At 39.0% G+C, this 13,548-nt stretch overlaps 2 protein-coding genes across 2 annotated transcripts; one reads left to right on the forward strand and one right to left on the reverse strand.

Moving 5' to 3' along the window:
• Positions 1–48: 48 nt before the first annotated feature.
• LOC139840394 (uncharacterized) lies at positions 49–1,497 on the forward strand. The gene has a single exon (XM_071830664.1). The coding sequence runs from the start codon at positions 49–51 to the stop codon at positions 1,495–1,497; it is 1,449 nt and encodes a 482-aa protein (XP_071686765.1).
• Positions 1,498–2,047: 550 nt separating this feature from the next.
• Positions 2,048–12,422, reverse strand: LOC139839962 (pre-mRNA-processing-splicing factor 8A). The gene is made up of 25 exons (XM_071830176.1): positions 11,900–12,422; positions 11,664–11,787; positions 11,460–11,552; positions 10,947–11,337; positions 10,312–10,798; positions 9,362–10,152; positions 9,164–9,249; positions 8,898–9,080; positions 8,462–8,776; positions 7,633–8,392; positions 7,406–7,532; positions 7,064–7,305; positions 6,858–6,981; positions 6,584–6,773; positions 6,365–6,472; positions 5,980–6,233; positions 5,249–5,865; positions 5,039–5,145; positions 4,665–4,919; positions 3,918–4,391; positions 3,666–3,827; positions 3,262–3,459; positions 2,893–3,171; positions 2,558–2,800; positions 2,048–2,453 (listed from the first exon to the last, which is right to left on the reverse strand). Exons 1-25 carry the CDS (start codon positions 12,208–12,210, stop codon positions 2,262–2,264), a joined length of 7,113 nt encoding a protein of 2,370 aa, XP_071686277.1. The 5' UTR covers positions 12,211–12,422; the 3' UTR covers positions 2,048–2,261.
• Positions 12,423–13,548: the final 1,126 nt, after the last annotated feature.

Below are 13,548 nucleotides of genomic sequence, written 5' to 3' on the forward strand. Positions count from 1 at the left end.
TTCTATAAAACCTTCAAAAATACTAAAACGATTCTAGTACTAAAAAACATGACTCTCTTTTATAATATCCTAACTTTCATAATATTAGTTCCAACATGTCTCTCGTTCACCGTTATTATGTCCGATTCGGGTGTCCCGTCTGCCCTCGTAGACGCCCCTCAAACGGGCTTCTCAGTCAACAACAACGGTGCTAAAACCGACCATGCTGAGCAACAAGCAGTTTATGACATCATGAAAGCTACAGGTAACGAATGGGCCACTGATATACGGGATGTATGTCGAGGTCGTTGGCATGGGATCGAGTGCATGCCCGATAAAAATAACATCTTTCATGTTGTTTCGTTATCTTTCGGCGCTTTATCCGATGACACGGCTTTTCCTACATGTGATCCGACCCGATCCTACATTTCACCTTCCATCACTAAATTACCGCACCTCAGGACTTTGTTTTTTTACCAGTGTTTTACTGGAAAGCCTCAGCGTATTCCTTCCTTTTTGGGCCTGATTGGGCCTACATTGCAAACTCTAGTTCTAAGGGAAAATGGACATGTGGGCCCAATTCCTAATGAACTTGGTAATCTCACCGGTTTAAGAGTTCTTGATTTTCATAAAAACAATCTGGACGGTTCAATTCCGGTTTCTTTCAACCGGTTCTCCGGTCTAAAGTCGTTAGATTTGAGTTGTAACAAACTAACCGGTTCGATTCCAAGTTTCATTTTTCCTCAGCTAACTATTCTAGACCTCAACCAAAACCACCTCACCGGTTCGATTCCTACCACAATCGGAAAATGTAATTCCCTCATGAAGATCGATTTAAGTCGTAACCGGCTCTCGGGTCAAATGCCCGATTCTATCAGCGAGTTAACGAGTGTCATTTTGATGGATTTAAGCTACAATAGCCTCTCGGGCCCAATCCCAAATGCCATAAAAAACTTAGATTCCCTCCAAACTCTAATCCTCAATGGGAACTCCTTCAGTTCAATGATCCCCATCGCCGCATTTGATGGGCTAAACAACTTAATGATCTTAATTCTCTCTGGCACCGATTTACATGGGCCGATACCCGAATCAATAGCCCAGTTACCAAACTTACGTATCCTCCATCTCGATAGAAACCGTTTAAATGGGTCGATTCCAACAAACTTTCGGAACCTAAACGGGTTAAGTGAATTGAGGCTGAATGATAATGAGTTGATCGGGCCAATTCCTTTCGGGAAAGAAATGATTTGGAAAATGAGAAGAAAATTGAAACTTCAAAATAATTTAGGGTTGTGTTATGATGGTCGAAATGGGTTCGGGGGAGATTTGGGTTTGTTATCGGATTCAGGTATCGATCATTGCGACATGCCAAAACCGGGTCCGGCTCAAGTGGTTCAACATTTTACCATAACAAATAAAGGTGAACCGCTTCAGGCTACTAAATCTTTAGCAACCAGGGGAATTAGTTATCAGGGGGGTTTAATTCAGTTATTAATTGTAGTGGTGTTATTATTATAGTTATAGTTGCACGTTGATTTACCAATTGTGGTGCTAGTGTTCTTTTTGTAATTGATTAATGTATATAAGTTTGCATGCGTTATTTCTTCTTGTTACATTTTTTCAGCAAAAAAATAAGGCTGGCTAGTAAACTAAACAGATACTAATAGTCAACATTAACAAAATTCCTAAACCGCTTTTTTCAAGTAAAAACTGTGCAACAATAAAGACACAATATGAGCAGTCAAGTGATGTGGCAAAATGAGTAAGCCAAACGAATTAGATAACCAGATGCAGCTTGCAACTTGTTGGTAAGAAAGAGCACCCTTCTAACCTAAATGGTTAGCCGTCACATAGCCAGCCATTGGCTCATTGTAGTCAAGTCCGACCTTGATTATCTAATTAATCAATTTTTAAGGTGACCGCAATTAAACTCCAACAGCAGTTCGCAAAAAAACAAATTTAAAACGTGGAACAACAGATTGCGGTCTGCAAACTCTAGAGCATAATAGTATAATACTGTAGAAGCTTCCATTGTTTTGTCAAATATCTAAGCTTCAACAATGTTAGCTAGCTCAAGGAACATGGTATTCAAAGACCTACAAAATCTTAGTTTAACCCACTGCCTTAGCAGTTGGGAACCAGGTTTGGATGATTACAGAATATAAGGAGAATCAAAATGCATATTTACATTAAAGCATATTCTTTGCATAACAATCCGACGAAAGATTTCCAGCTTAAACGTACAACCCATTATCTACCGTGCTATAACTGTGGGATCTGGTCTATGAAAATGTGTCCTCGCGATCTCCTTCTGCCACATCACCCTCTTCCAAATTGCTAAACTCTAAGAAATGTGTCGGCCTGTGGTCTTCATGATAATACTCTCGTGGGGTCCCCAGTTTTATTCCGTACCTCATGCTAACTGTATGCTTCACTCCCATGAAGTTGTAATTCCACGGACCATTATCAGGAACCTGAGCCACAATAAAAGGGGGCATGTTTAGTTACAGAGACATAGATGGATACTATTGTAACATGGAATATATAAACTGCAGACTTATATTAATGACTTCCTTACCATGTAAAAACCAAGAAAACGGTCACTTAGAAGCATTTGAACCTTCTCATAGTGAGTTGGCAAGTAACCATGGGGATTACTACCAGTATCTTTATTTGCACGACCCCATTCGTAACCAGTGGGAGTCAGCTTATATGCAGTCAACGAGCAAGAACCAGGAGTGAAACTGCATGTCAGTATGATAGATTTCTCCCCATCCCATTGCTTGTTGTTTTCCAATATCCGTGCATGAGACGTCAGATCCTGCAGAATAAATTCACGCACGTAAGCAAAAGAAAAGCTTTAGCCTGAAAACTGCCACTGATGTCATAAAAGTTTTAAGTACGAATACGAACCTGAGGTGAAAGCTGAGGGAGCTCATTTGGCTGAGTGTGCATCCATCCCAAAGGTTCCAGATCGTTAAGGAAGTCGTGTTCAGGGAGAGCAGATGGAAGATGAACTTGTTGATGCGTACCCCACTGAGGTGGCATTGCGATACACCGGATTTCTTTCACTTGGGGATTATCAGGTGGACTTACACCATACAAGTACCCAGCGATTTGAGTTCGCAAGTCAGCAATGCATATGAATTTCTTCAAAATGTTCTTCGGCATGATGTATGTGTACCCCGTTTGCTGCACAGAAATTAAATCCAACCACATAAGTTATAAGATCTTCGAAACATAAATACAACAAATGTTACAAATAAGTATAACTGATTTTACCTTTATGTCCTCTGAGTTAACATATATGTGGTTCACACGGAGATAAAGGTTTGTAGCTGATATTGCTCTCACACGCCAATCCGTCTTGGAACCAAATGCAGCTTGTTCATAAGGACTTGTGGTGGTTACAATAAGTTCATCACCATGAACGTTTGTGGTCCTGGTAGTGACAGCTGTCAGTTGACTAGCTTCTTTTGCCTACAGTATACAAACCAAACACCACACATGAGTAACAACCCAAAATTTGATGAGATTACAGACAGTATTAGAAACACAGAATAATCAGAACATATCATTCAAAACAATGACTATCATAGACATAATCAGCTAATGCAATAAGCCAATAAAACAGAATTTCAAATGACATGTAAAACTATGATATCCAACAGAGTGTTAGCAAGTACCTGTTTCTCTATCTCAGCTATTTGCTGTCGTTGTTGAGAAGGTGGAGTGATTTCAGCTCCAAGTATGATATCACGTATCTCGGATTGTGTTAGTGCTGAAGTATTTACATTATTCTTCTTTGCATAATCAGATAATATGAGATCTCTCAAAGCAACTTCAACCTGCAGCAAGAGAGGCATTAGCTTCCGTTCGAATAAGACACAAGCAACCGGTTATATATAATGTGAATTTATATTTTTTAAGGGGCTTACCTTGACCCATTGATCATCCGTAAGGGATGGCCAGATGTGATGGGGCTCAGTGACAATTGTCTTATCAGGCTTGAGCAACATTTTTGCCTTCTCATTGTTTACATGTAGAGCTCGCAAAATCAAAATGAGCCTGGAGAAGGCTGTGTATGAAGATATACTCTTTAACCAATCATCATATATATTGAAGAGAACCATTTGAGGTTCTGATGCCTTGAGAATCAGATCACCAAATTTCTCGATTTTCAAACATGCTTGGAATGGAAGCTGCAACTCGCTTCCCTTAATAACGATATTTGGAAAATCGAGCAAATGGACCTCAAGAGGATCCAACATGCCTTTACGAGTGACGATGATCTGTTTAGGCTGTTCCTCAACAGGCAAGGAACGAACAAGAGCAGCCACCTCTTCTGCTGTTTTCCACTTAGCCAATTGACCAAGACGTTTTTGACCTGCCCACACACTTGTGTGGATAACCTGCAATAAAATATAATATAATTTATAATTATAATGTTAACTAAAGTATATCTTTAACGCATATCAATCATTTCATTTGAACAGTCATCAGTAGCCATTGAAATCATTTATGTAATCAAAAAATATTCCATGTCATTAACGAAATTAAAGTTCATGAAAATTTAACGACTGGCTTCATCACAAATCAAAATGGTTTCTTTTGACCCTCATGTATTTTGATAGATAATTATGTATAACCTCTACAAAGAACTGAATGTCACATCAAGAATATACCTTCAAAAATAGCTGTCCTGTGCGCGGATTGAAAATGAAAATAGCACCATTGATGGGTTTTGTTGTAAGATTTCCTTCAAAAGTCTTGTGGATGGTCACACGATACACATTTGTGTCATCAACAAACCATATGATCTGATTGCTGAAGATTTCTCCGTAATTTTGAGATGACAGATACGGTTCAGTTGGCTCCGAAGAATACAGCTGCAATCCTTTCCTTATACGTTCCCTTAAGACGTATAAAGCTGGATTTGACTGCATAACAAAAAAAATATATTATCAATTTCTACACACCTAAATCCAAAATCCAAAACTCCAATTAAAGTTCAATACCATAGCAACCTGAATATTAAAGTGAAGACATTGTAACATACCTTCATAATCTTATTCATAGCCTGAGCAAGTAGTGGCTTTGACCCCGGGAACCAATTACCAAAAGCAGAATGCAAGTTGTACGCAAGATCTAGACCAATCATCACCCCTACAAGTGTAAATAGAACAGCTTTAGTCACATGCTAAACAAAAAAAACAAAGATTTACAGATTAGCATGTAATAAGATAGGCAACAAACTCCAATGATATACCTGTTGGTGATGGATAAATGGACATGTTATCTGTGGTGTAGTCCATAAATTTAGCCCTGGTATAACGCTCGATATCATGTGAATCATAATCACCCCAGCGAAGCTGCACGTCAATCCAATACTTATTACTTGCTTTCTGATCGAAAACGTCTTTCGACTCAGCTACAAGACTGGGTTTTGACATGGGCCATCTATGTGCAGCAAATAGAAGAATATCAGCACAGGAGCTGTTCATTTTGTAACTCTTTCTCGGATGAATTGTTTCCTTCTGCACAGTTTCGATCTCCAATGCATCCAACTCTTGATCCAGTACCTGACAAAGATCCATCACAACACTCTCGTGGACCTTTTGCCACAAGTGAGCACGGAAGATCTGAATGAGAGAGATCTTCAGGGTTGGAATCTTTCCGTGCATGAATATTCCGGTCAGATCCAGTTGCACTTGAAAACCGACGTAAACATTAGCTCGGTTAATGGTAGGTGACCACCAAAGTGTGAACCTACGGTTTGGAATTTGGTTCAACCCTGATCTCTGAGCATTAGTCAGCTTCTTGTACTTCATCGATTCCTCAAAACCTGATGCTTTCTCCCAAAACAGACCCTCCCATGTTGGGAAACTGTAATAATAAAAATAAAGGATCACAATAACATTCTGGTATTCTAAACTTTAAAACAACAAAGATTGTCTTTATAGTTAAATAAAAGAGTTGGAAAGAAACAGTTAAACGTACTATGTTCCCTTGAACAGTGTATGCTCCAGAATTCCCTCAACACCACCAAGTGCTTGGATAACGTCAGTTCGATAATTATTTAAGTTCCAAAGTTTACCATCATGCCTCTGGTGGGTCCACCAAAATGGATTTTGTTTCAGAACTTGGTATTGCTTGAAATCTGTTCGCACCCTCCATCCTTTGTCATACGCTAATGTGTGTCGATCCTTCTGGAACAAGGTATTAATTCTTGGTATCCCACGGTCCCATGAGTCCTGACATTTTACAAGATTATTAATTTAAACGTACTTGGCACAAATTATAAATCCTGTCAATGCAGAGTATATTTCACATGTGATACGAATGCAATAACGTATGTATAGAAATATGAGAAATCGACACTCACCTCCAAGTCCTCTAGTGTTAAACGCCTGTTTTGTGATTGAGCTTCCTGGCGCTTCAGAGCATATTCTGCCCATACACGTTGTGAATCAATGAACTCGCTCTCCCATGGCTGTTAAAAACATAAAACCCGTCAGGACACGAATGCCATATACGACATCATAGAATCTGAAGATTGAGAGCCATATACAACATCATAGAATCTGAAGAGAGCACAATATACCTGTATATAACGATATAGATTTGGAATCAATTGGTCTTCTTCATGACTCATACCACTCCTAAAGTGAGTCACCCCAACATCCGTTTGCTGACTGTATCGTAGATCACTCTGTGGAATCAATATGTGACCCATGGACAACATTCCAAGTCCGCCTATCTCCTTAGGTGTGTAAAAAATCACGGGAGGAAACCTATTGGGCAGAAAATTATTCAATGTTATTGCTAAAAAAGGAAAACATACTGCAAAAACTAACTAAATCGGTATAGACAACTACCTGCTAGGCATCTTCGAATTTAAACCAATCTTGATACGGGTTTGGATCTTGTTTTCACATTTTACCAGCAGATCTAATAGTTCCTGTGTATGCACAGTTGCTTCACGAAAGTAAGTCATCAGGCCTGCAAGATAACAAAACTTTTAGTTATTCCTAATTATAAGAGGATGCGAATTATAAAACAAACAGAAGTCCAAAATCCGCACCTATTAGAGCTGTGTTCCACTTGTTGACGATTTTAGTGAACGTTGTAGACCCTGAACTCATAAGAATCTGTCTAACACGATTTTCAAATACTTTCATGTGTTCATCATCAACCCGTAAAAACGCCACTGCTGTACGCTCTTTGGTCTGTTCATTCTGCAAATTCCAAACTCCATCTCTTGTATTGCTGAATGCCTCCTGAGTCATCCTTATTTTTGGCAAAATACGAACCTCAAAACCACACCTGCACAACGTGAACAAATATGTTACTATAAAATTAAATAAGGGTCATCATAAAAGAAATAATTAAGCTACATCATGTAGTCAAGGATCAAAAAATATACATGCTAAATAGCAGGTTTGGATTGTCCTTGCTATAAACAGAAACGAAACCATTCTCCCACTCCAGGGTTGTGATGCTCCGAGGAAGACGATTCTTCATGTCCCAGAAGACACTTCTCCCAAGATTCACTGAAATAAAGATACATAACAAAAATGAGTCTCAAAAATTAATGTCATACACACCATTTAAGAAATCCCTGCTTGTATTACGTAAAAAAAAAGGGTTTACCATCATGTTTCATGAGCCTCATTCTTGCATCTCTAGGCCAGCACTTCTTATTATTGTAACCAACCATATTTTCGTTGTTAGGATCAGGGTGCTCAGTAAGATAACGTTGGATAAGATCCCTAGCCTCCTCATGTGTGAAACGGAAAAGGATGTGCACTTTATCAATGTAACGAGAGTATAGCCGTATTGGGTGTCTTGTTTCAACTTTGGTGTCCCAAAAAGTGATGAACTCGTTAGGCATTTGTGGCGGACCAGCAATCTCACTTGCACGGGTTAAACCAAGAAGTAAAAGATCCAACACAAGTCCATAGTACTGTACCACAAAAGAAGCAAACTGAAGACCACGTATCAGTCCGTAAGAGTTTGTGTGACTCATATCCTTATAAGACAACACAACATTGTTCTTTGCAGTAACATAATCGGCAATGTTATGGTCAAGGACCAGTCGTAGAAGCCTGTTGAGCATCGTTAAATCGATCTTTTCAAAAAACTTCTCAAATTTCGTCTGAAGCATCACCACACACTGTCCATCACCAGTGTCCCATACACCCTGCAAATTGTTTATGCCCTGGCACCACTTGTAAACCAAGAGTGGTGGTGGCTCTGAATCTGCAGGCTTGATCCAGTTTGGAAAGAGATGACGCTTGTCACCTTCGTACCACAAATACTGATCAAGATATGCATCTGTGATCTTCTCAAGTGGCTCAATCTCATAAACTGGAATCAGATAGCTATATAAATCCATGAACTCAATCCCAACCTACAAAAAATAACCCGCTTAGTATTAATATATGAAAATAACCATACAAGTGGTATGTCAAGAACTTACTTCCTTGAAAGCACGTTGGGTAAGAAGATGACGTTTTATTCTTGATAACGCCTCGTGTGGATTGTCATAGGCTTGTTCAATTAAACCCAGTTCTTCTCTCTGAAGCTGATTTAACCTCACAGCTACACTATATGATTCTTTAAGCCTCTCAAGAGCAAGAATAAGAAGCTTTGTGTCATGCTTGTAAGACAGTGGAGGAAACGGTATGGGTGAAAACTTTCTTGATTCCAGCCAATGTACAGTTGTTGTGTAAATAGCCACAGCTTCCTCTGGGGTCACATATGGACCATCTTTCAAGTAATTGTGTTGTCTCTCCTGTAAAAAAAGACACAATATCATAATCATAAGTATATACCAAAAGCCTATAACTAAGAAACATGAACTTTGTCCGACATTGTAAGCTGTTCTGTATGCACACACAAACATATATACATACCTGTTCCGCCTTCAGCCAAAGACGAGTCAATCTCCCCAAATTTTTCCTACATACAGTCTTATCAACGGTGGCACCCCTTCTTATACGTTCCCGATTATAGTGAGCAACATTTGTCCACCAATCAGCCTTTGACTTCACATACCGGAGAATCATGTTCTCAATTGGAACCGGCAGACCGGGAACCTATAAAAACCAAAGTTAGATGAAAAAACATAATGAAGAACGTGTCATAAATGTTAGTAACAAAAAAAGTAAAGTTCACATACCTTCCAAGGAATGTTTGCCTTCCAACAGCGCCATGCTTCACTCAAGTGCTGCAAAATGGTTCTTGCCTTATTCTGCTTAATTCCCTCTGAAAATCCATAAAAAAAGAAAGATTAATCAGAGCAAACTTATGTTCCATATTAACTATATAACACACAGCTAGTGAGCATCAAACATAGATGTATATTTAAGAGTATAACCTGGCATGGCATCAAGAACATCATGCATCACAGCTGCGCGTAGTTCCAGATCAAAGTGACTTTCAACACGTTGCTTTGTAACAGTTTTAGCCACCCCTTTAGAATGCCGTCCCTCAAATTGACGAGCAAGTAAATTTCCCAGCCACCTCTCCAGTAGAGGCACTATACCACGCAAGAAGAACAACCAAACCCTCCACATTGGAGCCCAGAACCCACATCCAGGTCCCTTTCCAACAGGCCCGGTGTTAAAACGGTAATAAATCAAATGTTTCAGATCTTTACACATTCGAATCTGCCTCATGAGTCGGTACTTGTAACGATACATACCAGTCAACTGGCCAACATGTGAGAAAGTATACTGAAGACCATCAGCCAACTGGAAGGCATCCACATTCCCCAACCGGAACTGAATATTAGCATCAACAACAAGCTTTGTTAAACGCAAGATTTCACGACATAAATGGAACGCGTTTCCGAACCGTGACTTCTTACGCTCTTTGGTTGTAAGAGTCTTAACGGGCTTTAAGTTGAAATTATAGTCAAGATGAAGATAGTTAAGGTTCTTCCTATGAATCAACAGATTTAGCATGTTGTATCCCTGCTTGCAAACTTGTAGACCGGCTTCAGCCCAGTCAAGTTCTGTGGTCTGGAAAAACTTAGTAGCCTGAAGAGAGCGGAACAAGTGCTTCTTCTTTTGAGCTTTAGGTGGTCTATGGTGCAGCTCATTCAAAACAAAACACTTCAATAGTTTCTGGTAGCTGACCCGAACCTTCACTGGATATGATGGAGGACTGTAAAAAAGATCCACATTAATTATAATCAAAAGGTAACTGAAAATGACACATCCAAAAGAACACCAATATTCCGTGCTAAAAAAACAGTCTTGACAACCAAATTAGAAAACACTAATAAGATAAAATAATGGACTCTTAAAAAAACCGATTCCATACCAGTGTTCTTTAAACCACTCAGACACGAGAGGGATATCTTCAGCACGTCGCATGCGCCCAGACCTCATGTTGAAGGGGCGGGGTGCAAACAACAGAGAAATACCAGCAGCTGTAGTGTCTGTATATAACGGGGTGCTAGTAAGCAAAGGTTCCACACCCTCTGGCAAACAGAAATCGTCATCATCTTCCTCATCCTCGATTTTCTTATCGCGCCGATCTTTGTTCGCAGAAGTTATTGGGTGTATCAGGGGATCATAATAAAAAGCAGGTAAATCTGGATCCTCCGTTTTTATATACATTACCATTGGTGTATGATAGACGCATAATCGTACTTTCCTTGGCCTATTGTTATACAGATGAGGAAAAGCAATCCTGTACTCAGTCCTCAAAGGTGACCGAATAATGAGCTTGTTGATATCATTGAACTCATTCCAATCCTCATCACCTTTCTCCATGTCACGATACAAAGGTTCAAATTTTGGACCACCTGCATACAATATAGGTAACTAACTTACAAAATGCTCAACAGAGTCGCACATAAACAGTTCGCTCATAATAAAAACAATAGGTAATTCGTATGTAGATCCAACAAATAACTATCTGAAAAATTAATACATTCAATTAAAAGAACGTACCAGGTATGCACATGTTAAGAGCTTTAGCCGTGAAAAAAGACTCCATATCAAACAAATAGAAGTAATTTCGATCAATAAGATCGGATAGTAACTGGCCAGCCAAACGATGAAGTGTGGCCATGATAGGGAGTGAAAGATGCCACTTCCGATAACTTGGTCCGTTGATAAGTTTGGTCTTCACAAGAGGCTTATGGTCATAAAACCAAGTATACACAGCCGAATCCTCCTCCTCGTCTAATTCTAGCTGAATTGGTTCCAAAGGATCCACGTCCAGAAGATTGTCAGCATAATCCAGTGGAGGCTCTTCATCATCAAATGGAGGAAAACGCATTCTTTTGAAATGCCTTCGATCTCTCTTTTCCCTTCTCATCATGATCCACATAGTACCCCACTGCATAAATTCATCGAAATCAAGTTCTTTGTCTATGAGCAAGCAACTCAAACAAATTCAAAGGAACGAGAGCACAATTGTTAATATCTACAATACAACGATAGTATATAAAAAATGCATACCTGAGCCAGATATATTGGTTCAACAACCCATGGTATCTCATTCACAAATGTAATTGCACCAGTAATGTGGTATAGCACCTTAACATCACGGACCTATGCAAAGAAAAAGATTAAATGGGTATATGAGACAGTAGTTAATATAAATCTCATGACATCAACAAAATTAAGTTAAGGAGACAAGCAAGTGAAATGGAAACACAGTACCTGTTCCCATGGCATTGGCATGTTCTCTAGAAGCTTGTAAACTGCATGAGGAACAAACTTAAGAGCCCCTAGGTATACACGCTTATCATGTCTATATTTTTTTGATGACATATCACCATGATCCCTATATAAACAAAAAATAGCAGAATAGTATAAAAGTTAGCAGACGCCAATTAACGTGTATGAAATATCTGATAAATGACTTATACAGTTATAAATGGAACAAATAAACTCACTTAATTATCTTCCTAACATGTTCAGGAGGCATATCTTCCTTCTGAGTCTCAACAAAACCAAATTTCCTTTTATCACCATAACGTTTAGAGTTCAACTGCATCCACTTCCTCGCTTTTTCTTCTAACCTGGCTTCCGCTTCAGCCGGAGAAGGTAACACATTATACGACGGTTGAGCAGCAGGCGGTGGTGGTATTGAGCCACCAGCACCACCAGTACCCGGCGGCGCTAACGGCGGTGGACCACCAGTACCCGGAGGTGCAATCATACCGTTATTATTCCACATCGATTCACCGTTGTTGTTATTCCACATGATTACTTAAAACCTAACCATAAACCCTAGAAATAGTGATAACGAGATTGAGACGAGATTTTAAGAGAAATCTACCGCAAGTGGAAGTGCGTGTGATTGATGTAACGAGATAAAGGGATTGTAAGGATTAATTAGGAGCGAGAAGGTGTATTTGTGAGGTTTTTAATGGCGCTAGCTAGGGTTTCGGGTCACGGTACAGTAGTGAGAGCGTGGAGCCCCCAAGTTAGTGAAATAAAGGGGAAAATAAAATAAGACGAACATAGATGGGTGCGATTTGACATTTATAGAGGGGTTAAGGCGGTTGCACCTACGTGGTCGAGTCTTGTTGGACATATAGGGAGAGGCAATATAACACAACGAGGGTCTTGAAGTGTAATTATTTTATTGTAAAAATATTTTTTTTAAAATTTTTTTACAAAACTCTAGAAAATTATATAACAAAATTACTTTAAACGAAAGATGAAAGAAATCGAACAAACTTATAAACAAAACATATCGGCTACACTCGAGACTATAGAAACAAAACTACCTAAAACAAACGAGCAATCACTATCTACAAACAAGCGAATCTAAGCAGGCAGAGATGAAGCTTGAAGATGAACACGAGTGTGGCAGAGGTAAATCAAACAAAACATGTAGTGTCATATAAATATGCAGTCATAAAAAAGTGCTACAACATAGCTCGACGACCCTTGAGGTTCTTAAACTCATCAATTACAGACTCTGGATCAAACATTTGTGCAATTTCTCTTTCGATGTAAACTACCAAGTTAGATGCAAGAAAATCGTCTTACGAAGTCGATTTTTGCATATCTTCATTGATGAAAATGCCCTCTCGGTTGTAGCATTCAAAACTGGAAGTGTCAAAATTAGTCGCGATAATCTTTCAATCAAACCATATGCCTCACTCTTTTTACTTTCTATAAGGATCCTACATAGCTCTAAAACAGTAGAAATGCTAGAATAGTTGTCGTGTACATGACTTCTCCATGTTGAACAATTCTAATTCATAACTCAACTCTAATTAGTACTAGTAGTTTAAATAATCATCTTTAGGATTGGTCCGGGTTTCCTTCAGGTCAGTAGTTGGAAGCGGGTTATGCAACTACGGGAGATGAATGCGTGGGTGGTTAAGTCCCCCTGGTTAATCCCAAACTGTTGACTAAAAAAACTGTATACATAAATTAATTTAAAGCATAAACAAAAGTGTAATTTCGACCAAACATCAGGTACCAACCGTGTAATTTTGTCTAGGATTTGTTGGTGTTCACAATTTGGTCAACAAAAGTCTAGGATATAAGAGTACAAAAATTATTAGACAATGATTAATTTAAGTCG

This window comes from Rutidosis leptorrhynchoides, chromosome 4 (genome assembly GCF_046630445.1).
Source record: "Rutidosis leptorrhynchoides isolate AG116_Rl617_1_P2 chromosome 4, CSIRO_AGI_Rlap_v1, whole genome shotgun sequence".
Lineage (NCBI taxonomy): Eukaryota > Viridiplantae > Streptophyta > Magnoliopsida > Asterales > Asteraceae > Rutidosis > Rutidosis leptorrhynchoides.

What these genes read in the sequence shown, in the direction of transcription:
- LOC139839962 (XM_071830176.1), bottom strand. Translation starts at nt 12,210, where the DNA reads ATGTGGAATAACAACAACGGTGAATCGATGTGGAATAATAACGGTATG. An exon ending in AATTCGAAGATGCCTAGCAG is followed by an intron (nt 6,774 to 6,857) that starts GTAGTTGTCTAT and finishes TCTGCCCAATAG; the next exon opens with GTTTCCTCCCGTGATTTTTT. An exon ending in CATTTATCCATCACCAACAG is followed by an intron (nt 5,146 to 5,248) that starts GTATATCATTGG and finishes TTACACTTGTAG; the next exon opens with GGGTGATGATTGGTCTAGAT.
- LOC139840394 (XM_071830664.1), top strand. Translation starts at nt 49, where the DNA reads ATGACTCTCTTTTATAATATCCTAACTTTCATAATATTAGTTCCAACA.